The 15,845-nt window shown below is 45.4% G+C and overlaps 5 protein-coding genes across 5 annotated transcripts; 2 read left to right on the top strand and 3 right to left on the bottom strand.

Moving 5' to 3' along the window:
* Positions 1-40: 40 nt before the first annotated feature.
* BDW43DRAFT_291174 (putative protein kinase Scy1) lies at positions 41-3,382 on the bottom strand. The gene has a single exon (XM_032043579.1). It carries the CDS (start codon positions 2,788-2,790, stop codon positions 358-360), a length of 2,433 nt encoding a protein of 810 aa, XP_031895336.1. The 5' UTR covers positions 2,791-3,382; the 3' UTR covers positions 41-357.
* Positions 3,383-3,835: 453 nt separating this feature from the next.
* Positions 3,836-5,794, top strand: BDW43DRAFT_216101 (branched-chain amino acid aminotransferase, cytosolic). The gene is made up of 4 exons (XM_032039335.1): positions 3,836-4,171; positions 4,233-4,530; positions 4,583-5,281; positions 5,338-5,794. The coding sequence occupies exons 1-4, from the start codon at positions 3,943-3,945 to the stop codon at positions 5,348-5,350; spliced, it is 1,239 nt and encodes a 412-aa protein (XP_031895335.1). The 5' UTR covers positions 3,836-3,942; the 3' UTR covers positions 5,351-5,794.
* A 3,810-nt stretch (positions 5,795-9,604) lies between these two features.
* On the bottom strand, positions 9,605-9,988 carry BDW43DRAFT_216095 (uncharacterized protein). Its single transcript, XM_032039334.1, has one exon. The coding sequence runs from the start codon at positions 9,833-9,835 to the stop codon at positions 9,641-9,643; it is 195 nt and encodes a 64-aa protein (XP_031895334.1). The 5' UTR covers positions 9,836-9,988; the 3' UTR covers positions 9,605-9,640.
* A 378-nt stretch (positions 9,989-10,366) lies between these two features.
* BDW43DRAFT_291166 (uncharacterized protein) lies at positions 10,367-10,959 on the bottom strand. Its single transcript, XM_032043578.1, has one exon. It carries the CDS (start codon positions 10,651-10,653, stop codon positions 10,402-10,404), a length of 252 nt encoding a protein of 83 aa, XP_031895333.1. The 5' UTR covers positions 10,654-10,959; the 3' UTR covers positions 10,367-10,401.
* Positions 10,960-12,053: 1,094 nt separating this feature from the next.
* On the top strand, positions 12,054-13,073 carry BDW43DRAFT_303853 (bZIP transcription factor; the record flags this gene model as incomplete). The annotated part of the gene is made up of 3 exons (XM_032045490.1): positions 12,054-12,225; positions 12,288-12,865; positions 12,942-13,073. The coding sequence occupies 3 exons, from the start codon at positions 12,054-12,056 to the stop codon at positions 13,071-13,073; spliced, it is 882 nt and encodes a 293-aa protein (XP_031895332.1).
* Between the last annotated feature and the right edge of the window lie 2,772 nt (positions 13,074-15,845).

Raw genomic sequence — 15,845 nt, 5'->3', positions numbered from 1 at the left:
AAAGCGCCTCGCAGAGCGAGCATTTTTTTTTTTTTTTTTTTTTCGAGATGGGCAGTGAAGTCACACTTTCTGACTGGAGCCAGCATCATGAATACACAACAATCCTTGGCAAAGGTGGAGACTCTATGGCAGCTTTATCAGACCCACTCGCTTATTTAATGGTAAAGTGGACTTTAGGACTCGAAGGCTATATGGGAAGAATGCATGAACATGTACATAGGATTAATTGGAACCACAAAGAAAGAAGATACGCTCTTCCATGTTCAACAAAGATATTTGGGAAGCGAACGACAGTGACAAAAGGAAATGAGCATGGCTAACCAACTGCGCACTATAGTATAGGTTCATCCCACTCACTCACAATAAACTCTCATACTTATCAAGCCCTTGCTTTGTATTCCCTTGGGATTGTGACACCCCGTTAGTCAAGAATGTACTCTGGGTAGTATTGGGCCCTAGGGATGGCGTGTTTGTATTTGTCAGGTTACCGGAATTTGGAAATGACTTCAAGGAGCCGTGAGAAGACGGGGGTGGCGGGAGAGAGAACGCAGAATAATTAGGAGTTGATTGTACGCTCTGCCCAGCCATGGAGACCCCCGGTACCTTCATATTAGCCAAGGCCCCTAACGAGGGGGTAGATGAAGCGTTCCCCTGATACTGATGCTGGTTATTCGAAGAACTCGCCGTATTATAAGTAGCAGAGGATGTTGCTTGTAAAACAGGAAATGTAGGTGTAGGAGAGGATTTTTGCCTAGCAGTAGGCTCCAATGATGGGAAGGCTTTTAGATTATAATCGGGTGTAATAGAGCGTATACTGAATGTCGAAGTACCCGACGGGGTGTTCCCTCTGCCAGCCAGTCCAACTACGTCTGTCGACCACGAGAATGCTGCGGAGGATGACTTTTGAGCAGACGTCTGCATGGCAGGTGCTTCCGAGACCATTCTGCCCCAAGGGTCAACATCCTTAGAGTTTGAAGTTGCAGGGCTTCGCCCAAGAACAAGACGTTCGAAATTATCTCTTATGGAATCGGCACCGGACTGTGTTAGGATATTGGGGATTCTTGAGGAACTTCCTGCGCCGTTCTGGAAGCCACTTGAGTCAGCTCCTGAAGAGAGCTCTTGAAGTTTCTTCGTCTGTTCACGCTCAATCTTCGAGGATATACTTTGTATAAGCTTCATGAACTCTCCAAATTGACGCAAGTCTAGAAGCGGCCCTAGACTAAAGCTCCAAAGGATAGGGAGGACCTCCAGAGCAAGGAAATCAGTATCAGCAATCGTACCGATCTGTCTAAACACAGCCAAGGCTGCCATCATAACAGCCGGCTCCTTCGTCTTGATCGCCTTGAGTGCTGGTACGAGTTTTTCTTGGATCGTGTACTTGTCCAAAATAGATGACTTGATAGGCTGCGGTTTGCCTTGCTGGACCAATCCAGACAAGTCATCTTCAACTGCCTCTCCTTCGCCTAAAGGGCCACCACACAGCGCCGTGAATGCTTCCAAGCAACGTACTTTAATAGCAAGACTGTTTGTCCGGCTGAAAGTGGAAGCAATCGGTGGGAAGACCTCGTTCTTGACGGTGCTAAAATCAAGGGTGGGAAGGATGACCGGCAAGCACTTTATAGCCCCATCTATCAAGGAATGTGTAGGTGAATCTAGTCCTAGTCGGATTAGTGGCAGGATATCTTCCTTAAACTCCTTCCCCGAGCAGTTCTCTGCCACAACTTTCATATTTTCAAGAACAACCATGAGGCCCGCGTCTTTCTTAGAGTCACGTTCTTGGGCAGTACCTTTGTCGGTTGGAAACACTTCCTTGAGTCGAGGGATGACCTTCTCAGGAAGTGTACGACGTGCGTTAGGGATCCGCTGCAGGATCACAAATATATTTTGCAAAAGGAGGGGTAAGAGTTCACGATCTTTCAGCTCGTCCAGCAATGCACCGAGAACCTTTCTTTCGAGTACAGAAATCGGAAACTCTGAAATCACCCGCTGTAGCCCACGCATGAATTGTGATTTCTCATTCTGATTCTTAGCTGGCAAGGATTCCAAGAAACGGATCGTTGAGACCAATATGTTATCGAAATATTGGGATTGCTGAAATTCCCGGGCATTCAAGCGCTGCGCCGGTCGTCTAGTTATCAGCCGGGGCAGTACGTGCGTAGCAAGGGACTTCGGGATACTGCCTGAGCAGAGGAAATTATTGCCTTGCGACGGCGTCGTAGATGGCGAGCTGAGTAATTTCTTATACGAACTCAGATTTGAATGCGCCTGTAGCGGGGAAACGTGGGGGGAGTTATACAGAGCTATGATGATGATCCCAAGAGAGAACAGGTCCGCAGATGTAGTCACATTAGAGTCCAATGCAAAGTCGGGTGACGTATAGTCCAGGTTCAACTGAACTGAGGAAGGAAGGCGGGGATCCTGATAAAGAACTTCTGACAAGGCTAATGGTGGAAGAGTAGAACGCGAGTCTGTGGAGCTGGGTGGACCGGCAAACCCAAGGCCTGATATTTTCCAGTCGGATTTGGCATTGATAAAAATGGCCTCGGGGCTGAGATTGCCGTGTACGAGTACCGCAGACTCGTGAAGGAATTCGAGGCCCTTTGCAACTTGCAAAAGCCCCTTTTGAATTTCTAGCTCGTCAATCTCAAGGTCTCTCCGTCTCCGTGTTCCGTCGGACTCTTCTACCATATAACGGCTAGACCTCGAGCCTACTGTCGAGTTGCTCTCTTGCGCATCTTTCTCTTGCAGAAGTCTGGCAAGAGAAGTTGTTATCTGTTCAGTCGCAAACATGAGACCACCACCGCGAGTCTCCTCCACAGGCTCTAGCACCTGGAGCACGGAGGGATGCCTGAGCCGCGCCAGGTTGCTAGCTTCTCGCTTAAGCCGTTCAATGACATCCTCATGCAATTTTTTCACAGAGACAGAGGAACGGCCACCTAGCCCACTTGAGCGTGACTCAAGGGCTTTTTTGTCAAAGATGAAAATGGAGGCAACGGTGCCAGTGGACTTTTTCTTTCCGTCGTGGACTTTCCAAGGACCAGCGATCACTGTGGGGTGTGGAGAGATTTGATAATTGGCTGATATGTTGGAACTTAAAGATTTCAGAGCTGACGAAAACATACTTCCTTGAAAATAACTTAAGAGCACGGAATCAAGTAGTATACCGGATTGAGTAGCCAAGAGCGGTTATTTTCCTTCTTCGGTGTGAGTGTTAGATTGCCTCTGCAGGCTATTGTGGTTCACACAGGGTGTCCCGTATATAGTCAAGTATTGACGACGCACTTTGAATGACCATTGCCCGGGAACGAAAATCACTCAAGTAAAGAAGGGAAATATGGAAAATGAATGCGTATTAGTTCACTTCAGCCCTACAGAGTATGATTAATTCTTCATCTCGAAACCTACGGCCTAAGTACTTATGCATACCTGATCTGCCATCTGGGCGGATATGGTCACGTGAATAGAGAGATTATAGCCAATGAATAGCTGTGCTACGGAGTAGCTCCGCCAATGTCACGTGGCATACCGCCTCGAGGTTGTTTACAAGGCTATTGCCGGCTATCTACGACGTTTAACTCCGACCTCGGACGTCAGCTCCGGATTGTCACACATTACTTATAGCCAACTTCCTCAAGGCGTTACTCGGACTCACTCCGGCGACAGCTATCAATATCAATTGCATTTCGCACTTGCAATCCCAAACTTCTCTAACGATTTTGTTCCGTGAGATCGTGTGGGGCGCATTGATTGGTTTCCGTATCGGTTCGGTTATCACTGGATCTTCTGGAGAGGGTCCGTGGGAAAAGAGTCATCTATTAAACGCAGCCGTTTCCGCCTCTCGTATCCTACCCTTCACCATTGTCAATCCTCCCTTAACAGCGACTCGATCAATTGCACTCTTTGAGGTGATCTTTGTGAGTGCTCTATTTGCGGCGCGCGGCCATGAACTCGCTACGTCAGCTCCCTCGCCGTAAGGCGCTACACAGTTTGGCCGTTCCCACGATCCAGAGTTCCAGCGCGAGTCGGTTATGGCAGAGATCTTTCAACGGCACTTCATCTATTGCCTCCCACCTAGCTGGACTTGATCCTTCAAAGCTCACAGTCACCAAGACTAGCACCCCTAAAGAATTGACTCCTGCTAAGGATCTTGTTTTCGGAAAGACATTTACTGGTATGCGCAATCCACAGCCTTGAGCACGGATTGTACTTATAATAATACGAATGTTTCTTAGACCACATGCTTGCTATTGAATGGTCAGCATCCAATGGCTGGGATGTCCCTCGCATCGTTCCGTACCAAAACCTTAGCTTGGATCCCTCGGCTTGTGTATTCCACTACGCATTCGAATGTTTCGAAGGCATGAAGGCATACAAAGACAATAATGGTCAAATCCGACTATTCCGCCCGGATAAAAATATGCAGCGCTTGAACAAGTCTTCAACGCGAATTGCCCTCCCTACCGTCGATGGTGAGGCTCTAACCCAACTGATCGGGGAGCTCGTAAAACTAGATAGCCGATTCATCCCAAGGTAAGGTCTTTGCGGGTCTATCACAGGCTTCACTTCGGCTGACTACCAACAGTGCCCGAGGCTACTCGCTATACCTGCGACCCACGGTCATTGGCACGCAAAATACTCTCGGAGTCGGACCACCAGGTTCTGCCCTTTTGTTTGTAATCGCAAGCCCCGTTGGTCCTTATTATCCCACTGGTTTCAAGGCCATCTCGCTAGAGGCCACCGACTATGCTGTTAGAGCCTGGCCTGGCGGTGTGGGTGACAAAAAGTTGGGTGCGAATTACGCACCATGCATTGTCCCTCAACTAAGCGCGGCCTCTCGTGGGTTCCAGCAGAACCTCTGGCTTTTTGGTGAGGAAGAATATGTGACTGAGGTTGGCACGATGAACCTCTTCATTGCGTTGAAGAACAAGGAAACAGGGCAGAAGGAACTAGTCACTGCTCCTCTGGATGGAACCATTCTTGAAGGTGTGACCCGTGACTCCGTATTAGGACTTGCTAGGGAAAGACTAGTGCCGAAGGGCTGGACTGTGTCTGAGCGCAAGATAAAAATGTCAGAGGTTGCTGAAGCAGCAGATGAGGGTAGGCTGGTTGAGGTGTTCGGATCTGGCACCGCAGCCATTGTTAGCCCCGTACGGAACATCAGCTACAAGGGTAAGTTGGTCGACTGCGGCTTGAAGGAGAGTGAGGAAGCTGGAGAGATTGCTTCCCAGATGAAGAACTGGATCGAGGGGATCCAGTATGGCGATGAAGATCACAGCTGGAGGTAAGTTCCCTTTCGAAAAGTATTCTGATTCATGACTTTGTACTGACTTTTGACAGCTACGTCCTCTAAAGGACGCTTTAGTCTCAAAAAAAAAAAAAAAAAAAAAAGGCCTATAGACTGTCTTGTAGGCTTTTCACGTTGCTCCGTGGGTCTAGACAATAAGAATCTTTTGCACTTTCGGGTTATTACACTGCTATTGCTTGATTTGATTCCGTCAACTAGCATAACCGCTATCTTAACATTATAGTGTAACCTGAAGTGAGTACGCAGAAAGCTTAGAGAGATTATAACTTTGCATATTTTCCTATCTACCAGAGTCCTGTGAGTCTTACCGTAGACTCGATTTAAGTCAGTACTTGGAAATCGAGCACCAATGGATAATAACCAATGAATGGCGGCATTCTAGTTATTCTCCCAGAAGGGGCAATGATCAACTGTGCAGCAACTATGCGCTTGAATCTCAAGTTCTCGCCGTCCCGCAGACACAGCCGCCATCATGCGGGAAATACGATTCAGCCTGTCTGAAGTTAAGAACCGTTGATCATCGTCCTGGCACCACTAACTCAACGCCATCCTTGGAGTCTGTCTAGTTCACTGGACGCCTGAAGAGCATGTTGTAAGTCTTGTCAGCCTGAGGTGTTTTAGTATACGACAATCCCGAACGTTTATATATAGTAGCACATAGCAAGTTCAATGCGTGAGCGAGCATGTATGCAGTATATTTAGCCATTGACAAATTAATAGATGCATTCACCGTGCCGCAGCGTCCACACCAAACGTCAATGAACCAATGTGGTGCGGACAAGAGACTAGCCAACCGTCCAAAGTACCGGTACGGAGTACGAGTGTTGATACAGAGGGAATCTGAGGTACATGCCGGTATGTTCATACATACATGGATACGATGGGTTCTTCTGCAATTTTAGGGATAACGGCCCCCAAACCAACAGAAAAGATACGTATCTGAAAGCCATAAGTGAGTGCGCATAAGCACCCCAACCATCTCTTTGACTATCACACCTATCACACTCCTACCAGGCAGCCACGAGGAATCCACAATGTACGCTACACGATATCCAGACTCCAGAATGTCGGCAGGATCCGTCCCGTCAAATTAGTACTCAGTATTTTGTCCATAATTATCCGAGACGGAAGAGTAACGGCAGATATCTTGACAAGCACATTGGATACTCCATGATCGCCATGGGATCGTCACATCGTCACGAAGGCTGTGTGCTTCGCAGCGGGACTCGGATACGATGAGGAGACGTGGAACCCAGGATATCGAGTCATCGAGACTGAGTCACTTCGCTGGACGGGAATCCCGATGGGCTAAGGTGAATTGGTGGGGGAGGGCGATGCCGAATGATGAGAGCCTCAAAGGGCATTTAAGAATACACACGCTATAATTTTGTTGAAGGCATGACGGGCGGCGATAGAGTGTCGGCTTTAAATTTATCGCCGGCAACCATGAATCCCCAAGACAATCTCAGTTACAGGGCATACTAATGCATGTCCCATTATTGTGTGAGAAATTGATGAAAAGGTGTAATTTTTAGTTCGCTGAGCTCAAGGTTTACCGTTGTCCCATTCCAACCAATTTAATTCAGTCAGTATATGGCCCCCTTTCCGTGTGATGGGGAATTTTTTTTTTTTTTTTTTTTTTTTTTTTTGCAAATATTCAGGTATACCTCATTTATTATCTGTACATTGAGTCTCTCCAGCCAAATTTAAGCATATCACGGCCCATTGACATACAGCCTAGGAAGGATTGAGCAGTGGATCAAAACAACAAGGAAGTGATCGCCCACCATGGCCTTAGGCGGCAGGTATAAACACTTCGATCATAAACCTTGCGATGCTTCCGAGCATCTACTTCAGAAGGACAGGTAAAGTCGAAAAATGGTATTTGTGATACTTAATCAAGATCTACGGCCCCAGTACAACCCGTTACGCATTTGGTTCCTCTATATACATACAATCATTGTTAGACACCAGCCTATCTTTTAGTAATCTCGGTACTCAAGTAATTTGTTGGCCCCTCTCTTACAAGGAAAGCCATCCTTTGCCGATTCCTTCCCCCCCGTCTTTCAGCGAATGAAGCCAATTGACATAGATAGCACCTCGGTGTATAACTTGATTCCGACCCCAAGTCTCGGAGTTGGTGAAGCAATCCTTCCGATAACAATGTCTTAATCAACGAATCGAAATGGAACATATTAGTGATATGCTAGCGGAGATATTAAGCTAAGCATGAGGCCTCCTCTCCATCGAAGTATATGCATTGAGTTACTTCGCCGAAGGATCTATACCTGCATAAGAATAGGGACAGGAGAGACACTGTACAGCGTACAGCGGAATATTTCCATGATTAGGAGCCTTAGCTCGTCAGATGTTAGTTACCACGTGCGTACCCTCTTCCTGGGTAAGCCGTTGATGCTCGTAATCTTCTCGGGTGGCACGGATGATCCTAGGGTTAGTCTGCCATTGTAGGGAGGATATTAATGACCAAAGCCTTATATCTTTCCGTCCAATCATGTAGAAGTATGCAATATGTTAATAGAGATCGAACAAATATTGCGCGAAGAACTTACCGATTAGTGACACCTGAAAATAGTCAAAATTATTACAGACATGTGTAATAGTAAATGATAGGTTTGTTTTGTTTTTGAAGGTAGTACTGACAGATTCTGTCACCATATGGATGTTTCCAGATGGTTACTGGAAGATTCGACATGTTTTCAAGAATGTGTGCCCTCGAAATCCCGATCCTTGGAAATATGTCATATATACTATCGACCACAGTAGTCAAACTGATCAATTAGTTGTTACTGATTGATGTACAGTTTTTGTAAAATAGACTTCTCTCTCCCTCTCTCCCTTTCTTCTTTCCCCATTTTTAGCTTTCTCGGGGGGCGATGGGTCCAACCAGGGGTGACTGCGTGGAGATGTATACGAGATGAGGTTACATACGATGGCGAACAAGTGGAGGGGTCATGGGGGCGGGTGTAAAATGTATGTATGCGTGTATATGCAGGCCTAGACCCCTCCCCCTAGGAAAACTCAGTGAAGGGAAGGGGGGGAACAATAAAAAGAGGGGGGTAAAAGAGAAGAAGGGAAAAATAAATCCCTAAGGGTCAAGACAATCCCTGCTAGACAATAACAAATTGACCGGGAAAAACATGTGATTGGCGTGTGACTCGAGGAATAGATCCTGAAACAGATAGGACATTCTCCGTTCTCGCCAATAGAACAGTGTTTCATCAGCCCTACACAAGGGAGGCCTGAATGCCACCTGAGCAACCCTTCGTATTACTGTTCTGTACGAAGAAATTGAGCCTCATGGTTCCCAGTACGCGAGACCTTGGATCGGGGTAAGGATAACAATAGGCATTATCATCTTGACGTATCCGCATATCCACGAAAGAACTCTTACTGTGTGTGAGTAGGTAATTCCTTTCCAATCATCTTCTTCCAAATTGAAAGGAGGTGAAAGAATCATACATAATAAAATTTAATCCGGATAATGAAAATGTCGAGGTTTGAATCCATTCTTAATCACATTTACGTCCGAGTGAGCCGAATCCTAAATTGACAAGAGACTTACAAGTGTTATTACTACTTTCATGCTAAGGAACACTTCTTAGCCACAAGTACCAGGGATAACGGAATGTTGGATAAGACCGAGCCTCTTACGGTGCACATAGGCTGATAGTGGGTAATGTAGATCACTTCTAGCAATAGAGGCTCTTTCCGCGTTTTTTAGGGTTGTCAGATGATCAATCCCTACCCGAGTCTCTATCTAGCACAGCCTTGTTACTTCTCTATCTTATATATCTTCTTTTTGGTGAGTTTTACTCGTTACAATCTCGATACCAAGCATCTGTCCAGATCTGGATTGGATGGGACTTTTAATCCCTTCAGGCGTTCTATTTGATGGACAAGAAGAGGTGGTATATATTTAAAGTACCCACGCCAGTCTGGTCAGTAACCACCCACTTGGAAGGGTGTGAGATCTTTATCCTTAGTGCGTTGCCAAGATCAAGGGGTACAAACGTGGCAGAAGTCGAGGCCGTGCACTCTCCAATGTTGGACGCTCAACATTCTTCAGAATCTGTCTGCTTCTGGTTTCGCGCTGCAGATGAAGTAATGCAGGAGGTCAGTCGGAAGTTGCCTAATCCCTTTTCTGGAAACTGGTGGCCCCAGGTATCATTGGTTAGAACTTTCTTTTACCCTAAAACCATCATGAGCACGCCGTACTCTGTCATACAGGTGGACTCCATTTGATGAATTTGTCATATATTTGAAATGGGTGGAAAGCAATCAATTACATCTCTCACTATAAAACCCTTCTTTTTCTCAAAAAAGGAAAAGAAAAGAATAGAAAAGAAAAGGAAAAGGAAAAGGAAAAGGAAAAGGAAATAGAAAAAGAAAAAGAAAAAGGAAAAGGAAAAAGAAAAAGAAAAAGGAAAAGGAAAAGGAAAAGGAAAAAAGGAAAAAAGGAAAAAAGGAAAAAAGATAATCTAATGAAAAAAGCATGTACAACCCTTGCATTTCAACTAATATAGTGAAATGGGGGCCGGCGGTTAAGTTCTTTGACTGACGTGGTATGAATCTAGAATAGTGGTATTCGTACCTCTAAACTACTAGAGATTGAAGTTAGTTACCGAAGAAAAGTACCAGTGGTGAAAACCACGTTTGTTTGAGAATGCTTTTGTCATATTTATTTTACTACTATTATTATTATTATTATTATTCTAGGCAGGGATATGACTACCTAGTCGTAGTAGTAGTAATAATACCCAGACACTCGGACATGGCTCATTGAGAGACGCTTTACCTCCATGAATGAATAATAACGAATTGATGGGATGCAGAGTCAGCCAGAATAGCAACGTATGCAAATCATCGGATGACCAACCTCAAATAAAGACGCTTATATTATCCTCGAGTCAGTACTACCTACATCCAGCACTCCCAGTCTAAGGATATAACTATAGGGACGGGGGTAATGAGGATGAAAACAAGTTACTGATCATTGTGTAACCCTACCTTTTGGTTAATACATACAATACAGCCATTAGTAGACACTAACTGATCTACTGTGTACCAAAGTTCTGCTAGCCCCTCCCTGCAACAATTAACTGAGGGTTCCGCCACGCACTTTCTTCATGTTTCATTTTCTTGGGGGTCTTTTTGCTCACAATGATCAAATCTAGATCTGGCTGGCTACTGCCGCTTTGTATAAAATACCTACTAATCTGATACATACATACGGACGTCAGTCCATGTTGGCGTTGAGATCCCCCCAGACAACATGCATGGAAGAAAAGGTAGATAGACACCACCGGCCCCATTGGCAGGCAATGCATGACGGTACAACTTTCTGCTGCCCTTATCGATCTTTGTTGGCTCAGTCGTGTAGATCCTGGTAAGAAGGCTTTACCAGCTTGAAAAAGTGTCCGTTGTTACACCTATTTCGAGGCTTTTTATGGATTGTTTTGTTTTCTTTTTCTGCTGCAAGATGAGGAATTTGGCGCGTCATTGAACTGCAGCATTATCCGTTTCTAGTACGCCGAATCACACTGCCAATTTCGTCTTCCCTCCCCCTTCTTTTTTCCTTCCAAGATAATAATAATAATAATTTGTACTTATCTGTCTTTGTTTGTTTCTATATAATTATATATATAAAGGGAAAGAAAATGCGATGATGTTACTATTTATTATACACTTTTACTTTTGGATTCCGGTCAACTTGTAAATTTGCAAGGCTCATTTTGGTCGATACGGTGGAAAAACCGCCCCCTTCTAGGAAAATGCACCTTTACTATCTTAGCGACATGCTAATGCAATATCTGGGACCACATGGCCGATGTGATGGTGTACAAACCCCGGGCTGTTGGTTCAGCACAGCCTGATCTTGCCCATTTTCCTTGGTTGTCAACTTCCCCCCGCCCCCCCCTTCTCGGTCTTTTCGGTCATCGGAGGGTCCGCTTCAACAGCCTCACAACCTGGGATTCCTTCAGCCCGCCAACCATTTGTGACGCAGCCCTGCACATCCGCGCATCCATTCGGGAAAAGTTCCCTACCAACACATGGTCAAGCCATGCATACTAATGGCTCCCTCGTCCCCCAGGCCCCCAGGCATTCACCTACTACGAAACACTAATATTACCAGACCAGAAAAAAAAAATATTATTATGTATTTGTTTCTTTTCTATTTCTTTGTCTTTTTTTCTTTTTCCCTTTTTTTTTTTTTTTTTTTTTTTTTTTTTTTTTTTTTTTTTTTTTTTTTTTTTTTTTTTATCCCCACCTCCTTCCTAAAAAAATAAATTTAAATCAATAAATAATAATAATGATGATGATAATAATGATAATAATAATAATTCTTCCCCATCGGTGCACGGGATTATCACTGTTATCGCTACGGCTCAATCGCTGTCATGGGTTGCTTTGGACTCGGAGACCGGGGCTTAGCAAGCAAGCAATGAGCTACATGTAGGCTGCTTCTCCAGCTGATTGATTCTCCTTAAATACTACGTGATTCCTTTCCGTGATTTAGGCTCTGACAGTTGATCATCATTGAACAAGTTTGAATCTATATAGTCAATATTCTTCCCTTTCTTTGCCCTCGTGCCGCTCTCCATCCATTTTACTTTCATACTACCAAGTCTCTCAACTGTATGCATACGAACCTTGTTCTGCTATTCCATCCTATATAGTTTGCAGTTGTTCCTGCTATTACTTCCCGTGTCCTATATATATATCCACCATGCACCGATCTAGCAGTCATTCCTACCAATCCACTGGCTCAAGAGCCTCGTCAAGTCATGCCAGCAGTAGCGCGTTCAGTCCAAATGCCAACCCAAACGAAGACTGGACAAAGATATCAGATCTTGCTGAGCGACGCCGTATTCAGAATCGAATTGCCCAGCGCAATTATCGTGAGTGAACCATTATTTGGCAGAATCTATGTGCCTCTGATCTGACTCGGTCATCGTATCAGGTAAGAAGCTCAAGCGCCGCCTCGAGGACCTCGAAAAGAGGGCTGCTTCGGCATCAGAATCTCCAGAACGGTCCAACGAGAACGAGATAACCGAAGCGCCAAAGACTGCGCATCCCGCCAAATCTCGCGCAAAAAATCCTCGCACTTCTAAACCGAACTCGGATGCTGCTAGGCGGACAGCAACAGAAAGGGTCCCAACCTATGAGGGTTATGCAGCTCAGGAAGACCGGGTGACGATGTTCTCTCAGCAATGCACGCGCCAGCTCACCGCATCACCCCCGCCTGTGTACTCCTATACCTCGTATTCCCAGCTGGAACCTTATGGACAGTCCGCATATGGACAGCCACACCCCTACCATTCTATCCCGAATGCCTACAACGACATGTCGTTTCAGGGAGAGTATGGAACGTCAGTGCCATCGATTCTCCCCGTCACGATGACTACGACAGGGCCCGTCAAGAGGCCGCATGCCTACGCGGATGAAGAAATTGTCAGCCCGTTTAGTATGAGTTACGCGTCTATGGCTGGTATCGATTTGTGTCCGAGTTCTCACCATCTTTCGGATTCCAATATCCCTGTACATACCCCTCCCCGTTCATTGGGCCGGTCTGCAAGAAATCCCTTATTCAGCAAGACTAATTCCCTTCCTTCAGATGCCGCCGTTGTCGCACGTGTGCAGCGATGATCATTCCTCTCCATCGACGCCTGCGGAGCCTTCCAATCTGGCATGCCCCCTTACCCCCGAGTCGGACTCGTGCTCTCCTCACTCGTACCCTCTGTTTTAATGGCGTGTGATTTTCTTTGCTTTTGACGATAATTTGTAGTAACGACTGGTATGATAACTTGGGTTGGGTTATGTATACGGTGGAGTTTTATTCTCAATTTCCCTTCTTTCCACCATTGTATATATATATATATATATATTGGTGGGTATGGGATTACATATGCTTTCAAGAATCACGATATATGGAGGGGCGCAGTTTACAAGGCCTTGGGTTCGGTTTTATGCGATGCATTGCGGTTGGCGTTCAGGCCGTGGTGAGAGCTTGATCTCGGGGGTAACCTGAATGGGATCTTTCCTGCTGTCATTTAATTACTATCACTAGATTTTTTTTTCTTGAAATCCTCTTTCATGATTCACGACTCTACCATGAATTACGCTTGAAGTACTTTTTGTTTTCCGAGGTGAAACCATTCCATGAAATGGATGGTGATCTGTCTCAACCAATCGGTGGCATCCTTTGGGTGTTAGTTGGCCTAAGGCCATCTATGTATCCATGTACAGCACAGAGTACGTATACTACTATACTACTATTGTCCAGCTTGGCCCCCAAACAATTAGCGGGCCTCGGGCTCGAGTTTGACTCTCGTTTACTCACTAGACATGGGGCTAGATTGGAAGGGGAGGTTTCTTTTTTGGTTGGAATTTTACCCTCGTTTCGATTAAGTCTCTTTTTGTCTTCTACCTGGGAAGGTCTAGGACGAGTTACTGCTAGTTTCCATCATTGCCAGAGACCTCTCTATCTTGGGCAACAAAACATCACTACCAAACTAAGCAATAGTCGAAAAGTCTTCCGGATTTGGGTATGGTTGCCTACAGGCTGGTGGTTCGAAAAGGAATCATACCTGGACGATATGCAATACATTAATCTGCTCAACCATCTTGTACCTAGGGCATTAGCCTCCATTTACCCATAACGGTATAACCCATGGCAGGACCCATTCCGGCGCCATCCGTCCGGCACGCGGCAACAGCAGAAGGGCTCCTTGCAACGCCCGGGCCAGTACTGAAACCTCCCCCTCCTCCCACATGCACCTTGCGAGGATTCTTTTTTTCCTTGTTTTTCTTTATTCCTCCATTTCAATTTCATTCATTAATTCATTTATTTTTTATTTATGTATTTATTTTTTTGGTTCGGGCCCGTCGATTTCGAGAATGGACTCTGAAGAGGCCGCCTGCAGTGGGGCTCTGCGCGAGAAACGAACATGCTGCGCCTCCACCACTCCATCATGACGTGGTACGGGTATAGATAGGTATGCATGGGGGCCATTCTCATGAGTTGGATTAATCAAATTAATTACCTACTCAGCTAGTAAACTGGATAATTCAATTGCCAAGAGCGCAGCTCTCCGTTAGACTCTAATATATTTATTGACCCTGTGTGCTACGTCGAAGGACGATAAATGCCCCCGTCAATCTACTACTTGTAAGGAAAATATGCGCTATCATAGTCTGGATGCGGTACAACCTCTCCCGGTAGCTCGGCCCTAGCTCTTCGGAGGGTAGTAATCTAGTATAGAATAATATATATGATTCCCACTACCCAAGGTACAAATCAGAATGATAACGGTGCTAGTATGGTTGTTATTATTATGATAGGGGGGGGGTGACGTTATTTGAGCCTCTATCCTAACCCATGTCTCCCTGCCTAATCTCGATACCGTCTCATTCCACGAGACTTGAGCCCGCCCTACTTCCAAACCACGGGACAAGCATGATGGGAATCTCGGCGAACATCCCGGGCTTCAGCACGGGCAACCCGGTCTTTCAGAATCCGCAATACTACCATAGTATGTCAATGAATCGAGATGGGGACGGGGAACCGCTACCAATTGCCTGTTCCGGCCATCTCGCTACAATCTTAACATACATCATTGGCGGCCGGAAAGCAAAATGTATATTCGTTCAATACTACGCTCTCGTACGGAGTACTGTATCTGGTAGTTTCGTGGCTGGGACATCTTTTCTTTTTTGCTTTTCTTCTTCTCGCTTTTTATACATATATATTTATTTATTTAGCTGTTTATTAATATATTCATTTGTTATCTACATTTTCTTTCTTTTCTCTTTTTCTTTTTCAATTCTCTCTTGCATTCTATGGACGTATTCGATTTTCAATTTCTCTTTGGTTCGATCCACGCCATGGTCAGCCTTATACCATCTAAAGTTGACACAAAGCAATGGATGATCAGCCTCTTGCTTCGGCCGATAGTGGACAGCTCCATTCAAAAACATACGAGCGGACCAATCAGCGTACGGAGTGGGAAAACTGAATGCTGACAGCCCGCAACGGAAGCGGGTTCATAATTGGGGGGTCCCGAATCCCCACCTGGGTACTAAGGTACATACGCAGTACAGACGAAAAGAGCACAACCACCTATACTTACTACTTTTATCGGGACGTGCCATTTGCTGGCCTTAGCAGAACCCTCTACTAGACAAGGGTACCTGGAGGTACTACAGATTAAGAAATATGGAATACTAACTCCAAAAGGGGGGGGGGTATTTAGCGCGTACTAACCTGTTACATACCAACCGGCAATCGGAAAGAAGGGAAACCCGACAATCTATTATTAATACGCAACTATCCTCTATATATCTCTTCGAAGAAATGAAAAAAGGAAAAGGAAAAAAGAAATTAAATTAAAACAAAATTTCAAGGTGAGGTTGTACCTCACTCGATAGTCACTCGTATTCCGGCTAAGCCGTCACTTTTTCCTTGCGTTAGTGTGGAATTGGAAATCCCGATCCCACCCTTGGATTCGTCAAGGAAGGT

Source organism: Aspergillus alliaceus, assembly GCF_009176365.1.
Source record: "Aspergillus alliaceus strain CBS 536.65 unplaced genomic scaffold BDW43scaffold_64, whole genome shotgun sequence".
NCBI lineage: Eukaryota > Fungi > Ascomycota > Eurotiomycetes > Eurotiales > Aspergillaceae > Aspergillus > Aspergillus alliaceus.
The sequence above is the reverse complement of the archived record's forward strand: the minus strand, read 5'-3'. Positions and strand labels throughout refer to the sequence as shown.

What these genes read in the sequence shown, in the direction of transcription:
- BDW43DRAFT_291174 (XM_032043579.1), bottom strand. Translation starts at nt 2,790, where the DNA reads ATGTTTGCGACTGAACAGATAACAACTTCTCTTGCCAGACTTCTGCAA.
- BDW43DRAFT_216101 (XM_032039335.1), top strand. Translation starts at nt 3,943, where the DNA reads ATGAACTCGCTACGTCAGCTCCCTCGCCGTAAGGCGCTACACAGTTTG. An exon ending in TTTCGGAAAGACATTTACTG is followed by an intron (nt 4,172 to 4,232) that starts GTATGCGCAATC and finishes AATGTTTCTTAG; the next exon opens with ACCACATGCTTGCTATTGAA. An exon ending in GATAGCCGATTCATCCCAAG is followed by an intron (nt 4,531 to 4,582) that starts GTAAGGTCTTTG and finishes GACTACCAACAG; the next exon opens with TGCCCGAGGCTACTCGCTAT.
- BDW43DRAFT_216095 (XM_032039334.1), bottom strand. Translation starts at nt 9,835, where the DNA reads ATGCAAGGGTTGTACATGCTTTTTTCATTAGATTATCTTTTTTCCTTT.
- BDW43DRAFT_291166 (XM_032043578.1), bottom strand. Translation starts at nt 10,653, where the DNA reads ATGCATTGCCTGCCAATGGGGCCGGTGGTGTCTATCTACCTTTTCTTC.